An 18,577-nucleotide genomic window follows, 5' to 3' on the forward strand; every position below is an offset into this window, starting at 1 on the left:
GCTGACATTAAAAAATGTTAACCCTTTTGAAAAGATGCAATGAAATTATTTATGAATAGTATCAATTTGAAAAAGCAGCTTTTCAGATGAATCTTCATTTTTCTGATTATTATTCTTTGCTTAAGCAAAACAGAACAACTCCTCCTAGCTCATACTAAAAACACTATTGTAGATTACTTCACATGAACAACACTTTCAGGCTGATACAAAATAGTTAAAATTAAATCTGTTGATACCTGGAGATGCAGACAACTTTTTGTCTGTAATGATGGCAGTAGCTGTCTGAATGTTGGATGCATCTGTCAGGTTCTGCTGATTTCCTGCAATTTTCTTTGTGAAAAGAAACTTTGTTTTTATATATTATTAAATGAAAACCAAAGCACAAAGAAACATCTCTTGCACTAACTACTCCTCTAAAATTGGACTAGCCAGAATTGCTCATGAAAATAAGACAGAATGATAAATACACAAACATATTTTATTCTACCAACGCTGAAATAATCTCAGATTAAGATTTTCAATAATTGCACTCTATAAAGTTCTTTTTTACTGGAAACTAATTTTAAAGCAAATTATTAAGAAAATCCCATTTTCTGGAGAACACTTGCATCTATCAACTTAAATCTACTACTTCATTGGAAAATGGAGTCTAATGAGTGATATAGATCTAGTGAAATAAGACAAAGAAATGAAATTTTTGTTTTGTATCAGATGTACCACATAGCCCAACATGTGGAAGATTTTTAAGGAAAAGCCACAGGCATTATGATATGACACCTCATTCACCATTGACCTTCTGGATGATAAGACAACTTTTTAAAAATAATCTATAGCTCAAAACTGAGTAGCTTCCCCATTTGTTCTGTGGACAGCAGAAATACTGTGTGTTTTTCTAAGGATTGTGTTTGTACACAATCTGTGTAAAAACTGTTTGTTTTGTAAGGATTGCCTTTGCTCACACTCCTTCACTTCTGCAGTGTGAGCCTTTCTCTTCTCCTCAGTTACTAATTTTCACAGACTTCTGAAGAACTTTGAGAACCTCCACCCCTCAAATTTGTTTGAAATTTGCCAATAGGTTTAGTTACCAGGTGGCATAAGGCTGACATTATCATTGTATAAGCCTCATTTATTAAGAAAGAGAGCTTAAAAACTGATCAGAATATCAAATAGATGTGGAATACAAACATATAAGGTGTGGAAGCTTTCTCCCCATCTCCCTTTGAAATCTTCCTCCATTTCCTCCACTATTTTTTTTTTTTTTTTTTTAAGGGAAACTAATCATGCAGTTTAGTTTCAAAATTCTTCCTTGAACAAAGCTATTCTTGTAGGTTCATCCAAACCCCATTAGCTTTCTACATGGGTGCTTTTCACAGCCATCTCAAAAAATCATAGTAGTAATTTGGTTTTATGGAAGAAAACGTGAAATTAAAGAGCCACTGCTCAGTGCATTATTTTAATCCTTTTTAAAAGCACTTTCCTTTGCAAAAGGAAATTAAATAGTTACTGAAAAGTCACAACAAGCACATGCAATTTCTCCATTCTACTTACTGCCTGTTCCGTAAATTTGTTCACTTGTTTTTGAAGTTTTTGACATTCTTTGAATTTTTCCTTGTAATGGTCAGCAGCCATTTGCAGGCGAAGCTTCAGATCTTCAACTTCTCTGCGCAGTTCGTGCTCCACTGTGTTGGAAATTTCCTTTTAAAAAAAAATTAGAAGGTGTTCTCTTTCATTCAAACAGTACTATTTCCTGAAAAGCCTTTTCTTTTTAAATGAATGCAAACAAAATGCTCTAAAGTTTTCTGTGCAAGTGTGGAGGAAGCCTATGCTTTCTTGGTGGGAAACAAAGGAATAGAGAAGCAGAGCAAAGGTACAGTCAGTGTCTGTGCTTTGACATATACCAAAAGTCTAAATTCAAACCTTCTAGGGAAGGTGTTCAGGTATAGCCACATGGCAAAATCAGGCAGACCACAACTATATTTTAGAACACTCACTATATTTCTACTGGAATTGGTTCAGCTGAGCTGTAAAACGGGTACATGATCTAGCTAACTTATATTTACCAACTGGATATACTCTTAACCGCTCTGTATTTGGATACTTTCTGGTACTTCAGTCATTTGGATGATCTGCTACTTATTTCAGGATGTATTTCAAAGACATAACTGATTCTCAGAAAAGCTTGTATAATTCTTGGATATAGTAGCTCTTTTGAAAGTTGTATTATTCATTTCATTTAATATTTACTACACTATTCTAACTATTGTTCATTTCAATACATTTTTCAAACTGGTATGCCAGTACAGTAATCCTAGCTGTAAATTAATCTGATACAGTTGCAGAAGATAGAAGACCTGGTGCAAACTCACTGAAATTAGAATGTTGAACTTGATATCATCTTAGTAGATTTTGATCCAAGACAAAGAAAGCCAAGGCAGTTTCCGTTATGTTAATATTTTTGTACTTATAAATACTATAGTAAATCAGTTTGAACAACAAATTCTGAAGGACTCATGAGAATCATGGAAATTCCATCAATGAGGAAAGAACGTTACAGAAAAAACTATCAGTTTTTGTATCTGCATGAATTTTTATGCTACTGTAGTTCACTCAAAAGAATTAGGAAACGGGGTGGATTCAAAATAATATCGTACTATTCCAGGAAAATAATTTGGGGGAGGTGTGGCAAAGAAGTTACTGTAAGAAGTAGTAGAAACTTTCTTTCTTACTTACCTTCCCATTCAGCTAACATGCATTTGATTAAAGGTAATATCTGGAGTGCCGGAAGAGAATTTGTTAATAATAATTATTCAAACACATATTTATTTCCCAATTTTAGCAAAACCAGCTCTCACAGATTTTGCAAATACAGGTAAGTTTCAGTACTAAAAAGTAACAATTTACCTGTTCATTTTTCAAAGCTGTGATCTTCTTAAGTTCATCTAAGGCATCAGCAAGCTGCTTTTTCAACTTCTCATTTTCGAGACGTGCACTATGAAGATCTGCCATCGTCTTATCTCGCACATTTACTGCATCACTCAGCTCTTTTGACATTAGGACAGCTTCTTGTTTGCTAGCCTGGATCTGATCTTCAGCTTTTCGAAGCTGTTCTTTTAAAATACTTGCATCCTCCTACAAAAGGGAGGAGAGGGAAATAATCAATCACCTTTGAATTCAAAAAGTTTAAATAAAGGTTGGTGTAGGAATTGGAAACATTTGCAGGAGAAATCAAGTTTTCCTGGCAGCTTTAGAAAAAATCTAAAACAATAAGGTTGCACATAAGTATCATTTTCTCCAAATATTTTGTCTGCTAATGATTGTGTGCAATCATATTTCACCATGAGATAAAAGATTGTGAGCAGTCACTATCTCAAAATACAGATTTAAATACTACTTTACCTATTCTGTATTTTTGTTGCATTTTCAGATTTAATCTGAAGCATAGTCATCAAAAGTTTTTCCTCCAGAACATCTTTGCTCTCATCACTGTCGAATGCTTAACTAGGATAAATGGTCATCCAGTTTCAAAACCAAAGTTCATTCCACAGTAAGACACTACAGGCAACAATAGAATAAGAGGCCTTAAAATGCCTACAATTGCATTATGTAAGATTCTTTAGTGCAGACACTGTGTAAAAGAGCTTTGGGATATTTTTCATACAACTCCATTTTCCAAGATAAGCTTTTCCAAGAGAGTTAAGAGCAAAAAGTAACAGAGAGTGAATTGCAGCATGAAGCATTCTAATATTCTCACCATCACTGCAGCTCCATAGGGCAGCCCAAGGACCCACTGACCAAGCCGCACTACGGCCTCTCATCCCTCACAAAAGCCCAGGATCAAAAAAGAAAAAAGCAGCTATAAGCCACTCTCAGCCTCTGAGCTGCCTGAAGGCATAATAATCTCATATTCTTGAGTCTAGACATAAATTCAGGTATGCCTAGTGTGCTACTTGTTAATTTTTGAATTACATAGCAGATTGTCCAGTGGAATACTAATGTACTTTGTAAACATTTATGCAGGTGGATGGACTAGGAGATTTCTTGAAGTCCCATCCCTTCGCTATTTTCTATGGCAGTTCATACATCAGTTACATTTCAGTAGATATAAGGGGCTTCATAGTACAAGACAGAAATTAAGTGATCCCACTAGAAATGACAAATACTTCCCAGGATTAATAAATGACAAATTTTTGGTTGTTCCAATACTGGCACACACATTACACATTTTTATTTTAAATTAAAATACTGTAGTAGTTTAACACATTCAGAAAGAAAGCTGTAAACCAGTCAAAAGACAAAAATAATGTGTTCTAATTTAAAGCACAATAGTGTGTTCTTTTTGCCCTCTTACTATTTCTATTCTCAATAGCACTACTTTACTATTTCAATTTTATACTCATAACTCGCATTGCTTTAATGCAATTTCTATTCCTTCAAGATCTAGATTACACTTCCAGTGAGAAAACTGACAAGATACACAAGTTAAAAGTAAAAATCAGTGCATCACCTGCATAATCTCACTTTTCTTTGCTGGCCTCAGCAAAGGCTGTGCCCTACATTAGCTCTCTAGTTTATATTAAGAGTACATCTGTGGAGCAAATCTCCCTGTCATTCCACCTTATCACACTTCAAATCACATCACAGAACAGTCTCAAGGCACAGGGACTGGATTCCTTTTGGATGAAACTGAACAGGGAGATGCGTATCAGGAACAAAGCTAATAAACTCCAACAACTCATGGGTATTCAATCTCTGGAACCACACTAAAACCACCCCCTGGAACACGGGCACTGGACGCCAGGTCTTCAGCACTTTCACTTTCCTATTGTACCACACCGCCTGCTAACCACACTGCATAGCCAAGGTTAACTGTTCTTTACAAGTCTTGCTGTTGGCACTCTTGCTGCTGACTTCTCATTTGATTTTGTCCATTTATGTGGTATCTTATCCTTCCTGAGGTTTTACATTATTGTATATTGATAGTACATTTGCCTAACAAGCCCTCCAGCACGTCTTTCAATGTCTCCTCTTTTCTCCTTCATTAACCTCTGCAGTTCAACATGGCTACATCCTTAACTTTTCTCTTCTCCTCACTCAGTCCTTTTTCATGAAGTTACAAGCAACTCTCAGGAATGCGCCATTTTCACTGAATTCACAAAGTAATTCTTCACACCTAGCTTATCTCACAGTTCATCATGCATCAAACTCTTCTCAACATGCTCAGAGCGAGCAAAACTATCTCACCTTTTTCCTTGCTCATTTTCTGCATCTGCTGAGAAAACAATCAGTTTCTTGCCTCTCAGCCTATACCCTGGAGGTACCTTCAACTTCCTCCTTTCTTTTGTCAAAGGCTTACAAACTCTACAGACTTTAGATATATTTATTTTTAACCAGGCCAATTATAATAGTAATGCTTACCTTGTTGGATGAGGAGAGTAAAAAAGCTTTCTTCATATTTTCTTTCTCTGCTATAAATAGCTGTAATCTGCCAACCTCCTCTTTATAATACGTTATCATGTTTTCTTTGTTTGCATCCAAATTCTTAAACGTCTGGATCTCTTTTACTAGTTTGGTGTTTTCTATTTCTGTATTCTTCAAGTGTATCTGTAATGATGCTAAAAAATGTCAAATTCTTCTTCCACATAATATACTACCTGTCCAATTAAGTGTTTACTAAATTTCAACTCATCTCAGACAGATTAGAACAGGTAAATAGAAAAAATAAACATTTGATAATATCACTACCCTCACAGCACAAATTTTTTGGCTGGAATCCTTTCAGCTGGATCATCTAACAACAGCTCCACTCTACAGCTAGGAGTTCAGCCCCTGATTTCTGTCCACATCAAACTCAGCTTTTGAAAACTAACTCCTCTCTTCACAAATGCAGGACAACTAAACACCAGTGAAATGACTGGAAGAAAGCTAAAAAGAAATTAATCTTCTAGTAGTATCTACTTACAATCATCTAAGCAAACAGGACTACAACAGCAATATGCAGTTCCAAAGACAGCAAAATACTTTTAAAACCCTAGAGCTGTTTTTAAGATGTCACCAAGTCTATCTTATTATGCCTAGTAAAGGAAAATTGTTGTACTCAAGTGTTGTCCACTCAAAGATTTGTGCCATTTACTCACAAAGGGATACCATGCTTGTGAAAGATGTTTTGAGATTTTAAGGTGACTTCTGGAGTAAATCTAACATCATCTGCCACATAAAGACCTTTTCCTATGAAGGCAAATAATCTTTTCAACACGCACAATTTGCTTCATAACCTAAAAGATTCATCATTCTAGTATATAAGCCAGAAAAAGGATTTTTTTTGCCAAGAGGAGTATGAAAAGCAATAGCCATCAGCTCAAGTCAGATTAGGGGTGACATTTCTAAAGCCTAATCAGTTTCTGCAGCTACTTTTCCAAGCAGAGGGTCACATCAAATTAGACAAGCTAGTACCACAGGCCAATATAAAAATTAAATGTACATGTTTGTTGTACTCAGAATGGTTCCATCAGCTCACTTCAACTAGCCCAAAATTCTGGACTTCAAGACTATTTGCGAGACTTTATAATATGGCTGTTTCCCAATATCAGCAAAAGGAGTCTGCTATACTAGTAAAATCAACGCAACATAGATCCTGCTAAAGTTTCTCAAAGTTATGCACCAGACTCAAGAATAGGGATCTAGAAAACATATTCTGGAGAAAGAACTTCCAGTAGTAAAAAGTAATTTACTTTTACATAGCTGTGTTAAGACAATTACCAGGTGATGCATTGTAGAATTAAAGAACGGCCTCACCAGCATCTATTATTTTAGGTTACTATGCTTGCATTTCAACAAAGTGGTTATGTATCCTCCTTCTTAGGGACATTTTTATATCCTTGGAGAAATTCAAATGCTATTCTCCTCATCCATTTTTATCCAGGAGCATTTATAACTGTCTTAAAAATGTGTTCACAAAAACGACCCATTTCCTTTCTTCCTCAACATCCAATTTATCACACCTCACTATAAAATGTTATTACCCTTATTTCAAGTCACTTCATTTCAGTGTATACAGGGAGAAGGAATAAATTACCTTATAAAGTTCTTTTTCATCCTTTTCTGTCTTTAACACACATTCAAGTTGCTCCTTCTCAAGGATTACTTTCTTCAGTTTGTCCTTCAGACTAAGAAATTAACAAATTAATAGTACAGAATTATTAACAAAGAAAATTAATTCATATATTAAGTGTATACTTTAAAAGAACACCTGTGGAAAGAAATAGTAAAACATGGAAGGTAAGAGACAAATAACAAAATACCTGTCTAACTCTGTTTCTTTTGCAATGGCTTTTTGTGTAACAGTCATGATATCTTCTTCAAGCTGGAGAACTTTTGAAGCAGCCTCATCATGCTTCTTCTTCAGATCATCATTTTCAGTCTTAAGAGTTTCTGATGCCTGGATATTAGTCTTAAAAAAAAATTTGCAAATACATGTCATTTAAGAATGCATATCTTTAGAACTATAAAATGTTATTTGAATTAATGCTAAAATACAGAAATACTGCTTATTTCCAGGTTATATGCAAAAATAAAAGTCACTGCATATTTTATTCCTAGCATCAAGGAACATTTCATGAACATACCGTAAGTTACTTCAAGTTTTAAGAAGTATCTTACACATAAATATTATGTATATCACTTCTATAATTTTTCTGTAATACCTGTAAGTTTACTATAAGACAAAAAGATAACAATATGTACACTCTGAAGTCATGCTTACATTCTAAACCAGCCATTAATGTAATAAGCAGCACAGCATTCACATGTGAATTTGAACATTCAGTTTAGACAGTATCATAGTTATATAATTAAAATATTTTAAACATATTTAGAAAAGTGCAAAATGCTTTACATTACTCGCTGCTTTCACTTCAGAACACATGTAAAGCTACAATATAAGGAAGATAGTCATCAGGTTCCCTCTCTTCTCTAAAATGCACAGAATCACAGAATGGTTGAGGTTGGAAGGGACCTCTGGAGATCATCTAGTCCAACCCCCCTGCTCAAGCAGAGTCACCTAGAGCACATTGTACAGGATCGTGTCCAGGCGGGTTTTGAATATCTCCAGAGAAGGAGACTCCACAACCTCACCACCAATCTGGTATAAAAATAAACTAAACATGCTACATATATTCATTTCTTCTATCTTTGAATGATGCCAATTACCTACAACATGGGCTTTACCCTAAAAGGGCACCAGAGAAATAGAAAATACGTAAGAAAAGACTAAAAGGATAAGTAGTCAAGATCAAGATACGTAAGAGAAAGATGTATTCTAAAATTATGAACAGAAAAATTAAATTGATTCATTCATTCAATTAGATGAGAATATCTTCTAAAAACAGAATCATTCTTGTTCAGTCTGAAGCATAGGTACTATTGGGGGGGAGGGGGGAAAAATCAATGGAAATTAATATCTCAACTCTTCCTGCTGTTAAGTACACTAAAAATACTGTTCTTCACTGCCACAGCTTTCACTCTAGCTTTTCTAATGAGGAAAGAAAGAAGTTAAAAGTATGGAAACAGATCTGGAATGGCCTACTATTGAAAAGACCAAAGAAGATGCCAGAGGGAAACAGGAGAGGGTTGGGAAAGAGGTTCTTTAGATGAAAAGACTGTTTGCAAATCCAAACTGTAAAGGCTAGAGATTTAGACCTGTACTGAAAAACAAGAAGCGTACAACGCAATATAAGAGGCTCAATAAGGAGTTTCTGTTTTGGCACAAGCACCCAGTTATGCAGAGACTACCAAAGACTTCAGAGTGTGAGATAAAGAAAGATAATTTTCAAATTTTTTGGCCTTCTTTCTGCAAACTAAGCATGGATTGTCTAGCTTAAAATACATAAACATCTTCTACTTTTGTGTGTGCTTTCTTTTACCTGAAAAGACTAAGAGCTTATATTTGACCAGATAACTAAACTAGTCAAGCCACAGCTAAGACAGCTGCAGGGAAAAGGAGAAAAAAATGGAAATACAGGCATTCCTGATGATGAAGAGCTAGACCAAACATTTGGAAGGTGTGATAACCTCATGAAACATATTGCAGGACTAGTGTCTTAGAGAACAGAAGCTAACACAGAGGATGATGAAAACAGAATTACAGAATACTTCGGCTTGGAAGGGACCTCTGGCGATCATCTAGTCCAACCGCCCTGCTCGAGCACAGTCACCTACAGCAGCACAGCCAGTTGGGTTTTGAATATCTCCAAGAATGGAGACTCCACGACCTCTCTGGGCAACCTGTTCCAGTGTTCAACCACCCTCACAATAAAGAGGTGTTTTCTTAGTTCAGATGGAATTTCCTGTGTTTCAGCTTGTGCTTCTTGTCCTGTCACTGGGCACCACATTGAACTTGTCCACCAGGACTCCCAGGTCCTTCTCTGCAAAGCTGCTCTCCAGCCAGTCGGCCCCCAGCATGTACTGGTGCATGGGGTTATTCTTCCAGGTGCAAGGACCCCACACTTTCCTTTACTGAACTTCATGAGGCTCCTCTCTGCCCATTTCTCCAGCCTGTCAAGGTCCCTCTCAATGGCAGCACAACCATCCGGTATATCAGCCAGTCCTCCCAGCTTTGTGTCATCTGTGACCTTGCTGAGGGTGCATTTGGTCCCATCATCCAGGTCACTATTAAAGATGTTAAACAGTATTGGCCTTTGCACTGATGCCCAGGGACATCACTAGTGGCTGGCCTCCAGCTGGACTTCGTGCCAGTGATTGAAAACTGGCTGAACTGAGGGTTGCAATCCACCTTAACTGACCACTAACCCACATTTCATCAGTTTGTCTGTGAGGATGTTATAGGATACAGTGTCAAAAAGCCTTACTAAAGTCAAGGTAAACAACATCCACTGCTCTCCTCTCATCCGCCAAGCCAATCTTCTCATTATAGAAGGCCAAACACACCCAAAATTGACTTCCTTTTCAATATTGCTTTGTTGGAAAGATGACAGATGTGAAGCCACTGTGAGTACAGCATTCATTATTCTTACTGAAGTAAAGTCCATAGTGTTCTGGGCAGTGGACAGTTAAATGTCATTCCCATCACAGTAAAATCACTGGTTATCTTAAATAACCCTGAAAAATTATTATTTTAAATATAATGCTGTTTTCTCGAGAAAAGAATTTAACAACACTACAGTGGAGCACACATAACAAGACAGTATGTTACTACTTTTGATATCAAAATTCAGTAAAGTTCAGCTTAGTATCAACCATGACAGTGGTATGAATCAAAGTATAAACAAGGTCAAGACAGACTGACCAATGTGACAGACTACAGCATGACCCACAGTGTTTGTGCAGACACTAAAGGTACAAGTTGTCTTTTTACTTTACATTTGGAAGATTAAAGCACTAGTTCATCTACTCATTTTTAAACAAAACTTAATGCCCTGAGGCAACAAAACTGTACTGTTACATCAGGAGAAACGTATCAACCAGAGCTCATGGAGAACCCCTACTGGCCAGATTCTAACTTAACTAACAATGTTTTAAGTACAATAAAATATAATGAGGACTGGTTTTGCTCATTAATTGTCAAAAATATGCTGTTAGCAAGAGTAATTAAGCCCTGCTTTTACAAGCCACTAAACAGAAGTTTGGGCATTATGGTTTTTTTTTTTTTGGTGGGAGAATTGTGAGGGTGTCAAATGTAACTGATCTGATGTCTCAGTTACTTCCTGAACTTTACACTAGCACACCATGCAGATTTTAATTTTTGTTACATATACTACTTATAAGGAAAGAAGAATCCATTCCAACTATTTGAACTCAAAATTGCTGTACAGACTTCTCAGAATTGCTAGTGTTTAAAGCTCATAATAAAGAATTCTGGGAAGAAAGGCATCATGAATGCCTACTTTGTTGAAAACAGTGTTGGAGCGGAAGACCCACAATTTTTGAAAGGTTTTGTTTTTGAAGAGCTATCAATTTCCTGCAACCAAAATTGCATTACTTCGGTGTAGGGAAGGCAGCATATTTTAATTAAAGTCAGTATTCCAAGTAAAACTTTCTATACAACCAGCAGTAACAACACACGTTATAACTGCTTGCCCTTCCCCTGTGCAGTGGAGACTAATTATTTGCCCGTTTTGAAAGTAGTATAGTAAAAAGTCTATTTCAATGCATATCTGTGTTTTCCCTAAACACCACTTTGGCATAACTGTAGCTGTTGTAACCCAAGTGACTTCAAAAGAATTTAATCTGATACATTATATATACAAACTGTACAAACAGTTCAAACAGCCTGCCAAAGGTAACATATATTAAAAGGAATTAATAGCCTGAAAAAAATACACTCCACAAACAGCATTACAATTGATGCTGCTTTGCTAGTTATTCTAAAGGGACATGGTATTAAAATGTAAAAATTCCATATTTAACAGATTCTCACCTAATAAACTTGTTTAGATACAAATAAAGCCTACAGTTTTGAAAGAAAAAGGATTATTTTTTAGAAACAACTTGTTATTCTACAGCTTTTTTAGCAATTCAATTTAGATGTTGCAATCCTAGTCTCTTACACTCTGGTTATAGTGGTTCCAGAGCCTGTAAAATTTAAAATGAGTGTTCTTAGACTATTTTATTTGTACAGGGGACTGTATTTTAGGAGGAGTCAAAAGTAGAAGAATATAAAAAACACACTAACCACATGTACCACCTCTATTACACAGAAAAGAGGATTAGGAGAAAGGAAGTAAACAGTAATTTAATCTACCTGGTGTTATATATATTCTATATATACATATAATACTCTATATAATATATATAATATTATGTATTCAATATACTCTTTTCTTCCACTCTTGTAACAGGAAGAAAAGCACAGCAAGAGCATAGGTCGTTTTAATAATCTGGTTTAAAAACACCTGACAATTTTAACATTACTTTTACTTTGGATCATTTCTTTAATCCAGGTTACAAATGCAGCACCCACAAAGAGTTGTAATAGCATTATGGGTAGAGTGGGAACCAAACTGCATAGCATAGAGCAGAATAAGAAGCCAGAAATTACTTTAATCAGCCTCACTGCTACAAAACAAAAGCTCTCAAAACAAAAAATCCTACAATTATTAGTAGCCTCACTAATGAAACGCAACAAAGAAATTTAAGGTAGCTGTCAGGAGAATTTGTTTTCCCAGAATCAAAATTCCAGTTTGAAAAGTTCCATGTGCTTTCAGATGGGGAGTGGGAGGAAAGATAAGGCACTGAAATCTTTTTATTGTTATTCTAAAATAGCAAAAGATTTAAGACTGATTATTTTAATAACAGAATTTTATTGTAATCACATGAAACTTTGCCCCCCAAAAGAACTGTCATTACACATAATGTGATTTATTTATTTACAGTGCATTACATTGAGCTGCTGAAAGAATCAAGATTCTACATCAAGAAGTGGCTTTTTTTTTTTAATCATATCAGTGGCTTTAGCTATGCATAACCTAATCCTAAATATATTGACTGAAACCTCTTAGAGCTTATAACGATAGCTTTATCTAAAGAATACATGAAGATCATGCCATGCCAGACTCTAATGGCATTTAAGTCTCATAAAGCCTCCATACCATTAACGGTGGTAAGTCACGACAGATTTGGACAGAAACTACAGTGTGAATTAATATCCCATATGAAATCCTTGACCTATGTATAGGCTGATCTCTTTACCCCTATGGTTTCTCATTTATTAGTCTACCTCCAGCTCAGTAATGTTCGCCCCCGATACTCCACCACAAAATTTCAGTGCCTTTTGACAGAACACAGAAAACATAAAACTAATGCATATTTCAAGAACATTGTCAAACAAGTAAAGAAAAGAATGTCAGGGTTCCACTGAGATAAAACTGTAGGATAAACTCAACAGTTTAACCCCCCCCCACCAGTAGCCAAGGGAGCTATTATGCTTCATACACTGTAGAGAACTTGGGGGATCTAATTGAATTACCTATAGAATCCTTTTGTTTATCCAACTGACATCATAGCAGCTCCAACAGAAATATGTAAAACACTTGGCTGATATCATACTCTGTTTACAGGACCTCAGAGGACAGACGATGAACACAACACTACCATCGCAGCCACTGCAAAATTTATCTGAGTATTCTTACAATGCAAAACCTGAATGCTCTGAAAGCAGAACTCAGGTAGTAGTTTTTCTTTCCAAAATAAAATTTCATCATGGTAAAACAATAAACTAATACCCAGTAAACTCAATGACATTAAGCTTTTATCTTCATGACCACGATTGGCAACAGAAATACTGCCTTAAAAAACACACACCACACCACAGAGTATCCCAGTCCAACACTTACTGTCTTTCACGACAGCCCATATTTATGACATTTAAATGGACGAGGTGGAAAGAGCTGCAGGACCTGGCAGAAAAGGTAGTTCTGGCCTTGAAATCACAAAATAAGTCCTTTTAAAGAAGTACTGTTTTGAATGTAAGGATGTTTTGATTATGGTACAAGAGACTGAAGAATAAAGCCTGTCCTTTCAACAGTAAACACAGGTCATCATTTTCCATAAAAAAGGTAGATATAACCTTGACAGATATCTACACAGAAAAGAGTGCATCTACAGATGCTGAAAAGGAAGAGTTTATAATGAAAACTGAGCTTAATCTTCATGATTTTGGAACTGACAATTAGTATTCCAAAATCTAATAAAACACAGTAGTAGTAGTAAATTAAATATGTTCATCTATTCAACTGACACTGTTAAACAGAATAAATACTGTGTGCCTCTCTTCAAACTTAAGGCTCAACTCTGCAAATGTTCATCTAAGTGTCATCAGTCATCTTTTAGTGGCATGAGGGCTACAGATGTAGATTTTTTTTTGGGGGGGGGGGGGGGAAGCAGACAATACCACACATTTATAGACACACTGACTGATTTTGTAGTATGTGTTTGCATTCCAAGATGTAAATTTCTTAAAATTTCTTATAATTCCCACAAAATACTATCACTTTTGCAAATGGTCATTCTCATGAATAAATAATTTGAACTAAAGTGCAGGCAGGATGCCTATCCAAAACATTTTAAAATATCCCAAACAGGTCTGTCCAGCTATCCAGTGAAATAAATTTCACTAAATCAGTTTAAGAAGTGTTCATACAAAAAAATAAATAAATAAAAATAAACTCATTTAAAACAGTTACTAAAACAGTAAAATTGGGTTTTCTCATCATAGGATGTTTACAGCACCTGGGAGGTGCTGTAATTGCTGGTGCCAACACAAGTAATTGAGTTTTCATTTGTGCCTTTAAATCATTATCACCCCCCATGTTAAAAAAATAAAATAAAAAATCATTTTTTAGGATACGCACCATACAAACAAAAAAACCTCCATATCTTGATTTAAAAAAAGCAGAGAAAAATTGCTTGATTCATTTATTTTTATGCACATAATCTGAACTGGGCGCTTATATTGCAGACATATCACACTGCACAACGTCTGTCATTGTCTAACCAGAGGAACACTCCTTATAAAACAGCATCAGAAGCAAACTCAAATGAATCCCTGGTATTTGAATAAGACTGCTAAATAATGTTACTAGCAGACAGATCACCTAAGTAGCACCTGAATTTACATGGATATCCTATTAAGACTATCTATCAGATAGATAAATCCACCAATTTAAAAAAAAACAGTCAAATGGTGAAATAAACTTTTAAAGAGCTGATGAAAGAACAAGTTTATTAAGCCAGTAAATTCATTTCTGCCTCAATTTATGCCAATATCATGCATATGGAAACACTATCCAAATATCTACAGGACCAAAGAACGAGCAGGCAATCTGTAAGTCTGTTCCTTCTGACCTAAGCTAAACATTTAAGAAAACCACTATAGTAGGAGTAAGATTTGTCACCACTGTAACATTACATATAACAGTTCAGAAATATTTTCTGCCCACTAGAGGGAGACAACTGATTGCAAAAGAATCAGATTTGCAAGCTCTGCTCCCTCTACAGAAATACAGACTTACAAAACCTGTGTTTACAAAATTCAATAGCAGCACAATGTCAAAAGAGCAAATGGATGAAAGACTAACACGATTAGAGCATGTTTTTTTCGTTCAAGATAACACCACTAAACCTTAAAATAGCAGGCAAGTGCACTGTTGCCTTAGAGCTTACACACAGTTTACACACCCATCCTAAAATTGGTACACACACAAAGACTAAAAACATGCATTCTTTGTACTTATACTCACAATTATATACTCATAATACGGTGTATAAAATATTACATATATTCATAACTTATGTAACAATACATGCATTTTTATATATATACACATATATAAATAACACTTGAAGAAAATCGAATGCAAAATTTAACTTTTCCAAAAGAAAAATATGCCTTCACATAAAAGAATTAAGTTACATAAGCCTAGTAAATCCCATAGTGACTGATATACTTAAGTATGTAGCAGCAAACAAGTGATCTCAGTAGGAAACAAGCAAAAAAAAGTTAAGGTTGAAAACAATTTGGAACACTTTTGGTAACCATGTATCATAGGGCATCTCCTTAATTAAAATAATCATAATTGCATGGTTAAAATAATAGTGTTATATTAGTAGAGTTGCAAATTGTATATACAACAACCATTCTGAAAAGCAAGTATGCTATCAAGGAATAACATCCTAACAAAAAATGAACTCTGAAACACTAACGGAAAAGAAAAGAAGTGACATTTCTGAAATACTTTCAATACTTTCATATTTACTCTTAATTCCCAGACAGAGTAGTAGCAGATAAGGTAAACCTTTGCATTTTGTGCAAGCTAGCTTCATGACACCTGGGGGAAGCTCAAGCATGGTTAAACTGGCATGAAAGTCTGCAGAGGGATACCATGCTTTTCTGTAATAGGACACAAAGCTCTTTTCAGGAGACTAAAAAGGGTGCGTATGGTTGGGGGGGGGGGGGAGTAGGAGACAAGGGAGAAAGGCAAAGATTCACGTGCCAGAATCCAGCTCTGAGGGTTATGATTCTACTCCCTCCATAAGCTGATCTTGTCAAAATAACTACATATTAGGTCTGCTAAACAGCCTTTGCATAAGAGAAGAGGAAAAGATAACCTAAAAGTTAAAGATAGAAGATTTGTCCTAAGTTCTACAGTATCCTAACCTTATTTTATTAGAATTTAATGGTAATAACCGTAACATGCAAAGTGTATGATGTATCTGTCAAAATATTATGTAAAATCCATACTGCTTTGTGCATCTGCAATCTACTGAAGAAAAACAAAAATATGCATGTTTCAAGTGGAGACCTGCTAAAGTTTCCCAAAGCGTGTTCTGTATGCTGTGGTATATACACACACACAAAGTTCATCACCCTTTCTGTATAAAGGGCAAGAGCTAATTTAGACTGATGAAATTGTAGAAACAGCCGAATGCCTCCTCTTGTGCCTATCCACTTCCAGCACAGAGCCAGGAACTCTGTATGAAAAGCAGTAGTGGGGCTGGAGGGCATGCTCCCTCTGAGCACAAACATCGGCTAGCACAGAGCCAAGTCTTACAAATACTCTTTTTCTGTGAGGATGGTGATGACATCCTGAGCAAACTAAGTCTGCAGAATCATGAAGGCAAAGAGCAAAACACAAACAAGAATACAGATATTTACTTAAACCTGATAAAATTAAAAATACCATAAAAGATCGAAACCTTTAGAGACAAGAAGTGGCTTCAAATGCTGTAAAATGTGAGACTCGGAAGCAATGTTTCTGCAACCCTAACAATATATTACCACTTCATGCCCTGAATTCACTTGCTCCTCCCTCCATCTTTGGTAGAAAGTGAGATGGAAATCTTGTAAGAAGGCAACAAAAAACTGCACGTCTCCTAAACAGCAACAACATTGTCAGCAAACAGAAATCTGTAGTTTGTCGTGGCAGTTACCCTTACTAGTCTGAAGTGATACATATAAATACAAGGACTCACCTGCTTTTAAGACACAAAAATGAGAATCTTTGTATCATCATAAACATATAGTTTATGCATACAGTCCAATACTTAAATACTGTGAAAACACTGATTGTATTAGACCTGAATACATTTAATTTAGTACACTATCTTCTGGGGGGAGGGGGGGGGGAGAGAATCTATTTTCAGCTTGCTTCTTCCTCATATAAGCCCCAAATAGCCTCCATCAAAGAATTACTTCCAAAGCATCCCAACTAGTCAAAAAGCAGAGACAAAAGACAACACTTCCACTGCCTAGAACTCTATGCCAGCAGCTAGGTGGGGGGAAGAAAGCAAATATATCAAGAGTGGGAGAGAAACAGTAATTTGCATATAGCCGTGTCTGTCAATGGCTATCTGCATTAGGAAATTCATGTTTCTACATTTCTCAAACACTCTGAACTATTTGTGAAAACAAAGAATTGAAAAAGAGAGTCAATATCAGAAAGAAAAAGCATCCTGAAAGCATAAACAAACATGAATACAAGGCGTGACTCTACAAAACTATGCTTTAACAAAATATTTTCATATTATGAACCCAGAGCTTGTCTATCAAGAATGTAAGCTGTATTTCCTACATTGTGCTGCAGTAAGGAAATTTACTCATCTACTATGACTCCTTGCCACACAATCCAAAATCTGTTAAATTTAATTATAAAAATACAGGGTAGCTTAATCAAAAGCCAAAGACACATTCGCATTATTTGTCTAGAAGAAATTATGAGCAAATTTTCTAAAAAAAGGGGAGAATAGATTGCCCAGCATTTAATAGAGGGGTTCATGACTCAAAGGGCCTCTTTATCAGAATAAAAGTGCTAATAATAAATAACAGTTGCTAACACACTAGCATTAAAAACAGCTTTGCGCTCACATACAATAAAATACATATATACATAAATACCCATGTCCTTCACTCATACAAATTCTGCTTTTTAAATACAATACTTCGTACTAGTCTTGTATTTTATAGGGCCTTTTGGTCAAACAGAAATACTATTTGTGCATTTCTTGGCAAAAAGTAGTTGCAAAAGAAAAAAAATAATATGCTAGTAAGAGATTGTCTATGAAGTTAAATGAAGCTTATTAATTTGTGTTAAAATAAAAGTATCTCCAATACTTATAGCTTCTTCTTAAACTACAAAGGCAGTGATATTTACTTTAATGTTTATAATTACTCTATTTTCTTATACGGACTATTTTGTTTTAATAATTGTTTGTCATTAACCTAAAGTATATTGAAAGAGGTTTTTTAAAGCCTTAAGTATTTGGAATTCTATATCTGAATAAATTAAATAATTTTTTAGAAAGTCTTCCTTAAAGCAATTAATTCCACTCTTTATCTATTTATATAACAAGATTTAGAGCATAACTAAAAATCTATCCACATGCAACAAGAGAGCACTGACAAAAAACATCAAAATACTTAGAACAATCGTTCTTTAACTTAAAGGTTAAGACAAAACAGTCTACCTCACACTAACCACAGGGGAAGATTCTGCTGTCATACAGAATTTAGCTATATTTTGATTACTTAGCATCTCGAGGTTATCCTTCCTGGCTTTTTTTTTTTTTT

The 18,577-nt window shown here is 35.4% G+C and overlaps 1 protein-coding gene across 4 annotated transcripts in view; it reads right to left on the reverse strand.

Moving 5' to 3' along the window:
• Nucleotides 1-18,577, reverse strand: part of TAX1BP1 (Tax1 binding protein 1) — a 68,741-nt gene that overhangs the window by 22,446 nt on the left and 27,718 nt on the right. For 2 of the 4 annotated variants that reach the window (XM_067291567.1, XM_013941393.2), the window contains exons 6-11: nucleotides 7,299-7,447; nucleotides 7,073-7,163; nucleotides 5,416-5,601; nucleotides 2,902-3,129; nucleotides 1,549-1,695; nucleotides 237-330 (exon numbers count right to left, since the gene is read on the reverse strand). In XM_067291567.1, coding sequence (XP_067147668.1) covers nucleotides 237-330; nucleotides 1,549-1,695; nucleotides 2,902-3,129; nucleotides 5,416-5,601; nucleotides 7,073-7,163; nucleotides 7,299-7,447 — 895 coding nt within the window. The remainder of the gene's footprint in view (nucleotides 1-236; nucleotides 331-1,548; nucleotides 1,696-2,901; nucleotides 3,130-5,415; nucleotides 5,602-7,072; nucleotides 7,164-7,298; nucleotides 7,448-18,577) is intronic. The other 2 variants (XM_067291568.1, XM_067291569.1) reach the window with 2 other exon arrangements.

This window comes from Apteryx mantelli, chromosome 2, assembly GCF_036417845.1.
Source record: "Apteryx mantelli isolate bAptMan1 chromosome 2, bAptMan1.hap1, whole genome shotgun sequence".
NCBI lineage: Eukaryota > Metazoa > Chordata > Aves > Apterygiformes > Apterygidae > Apteryx > Apteryx mantelli.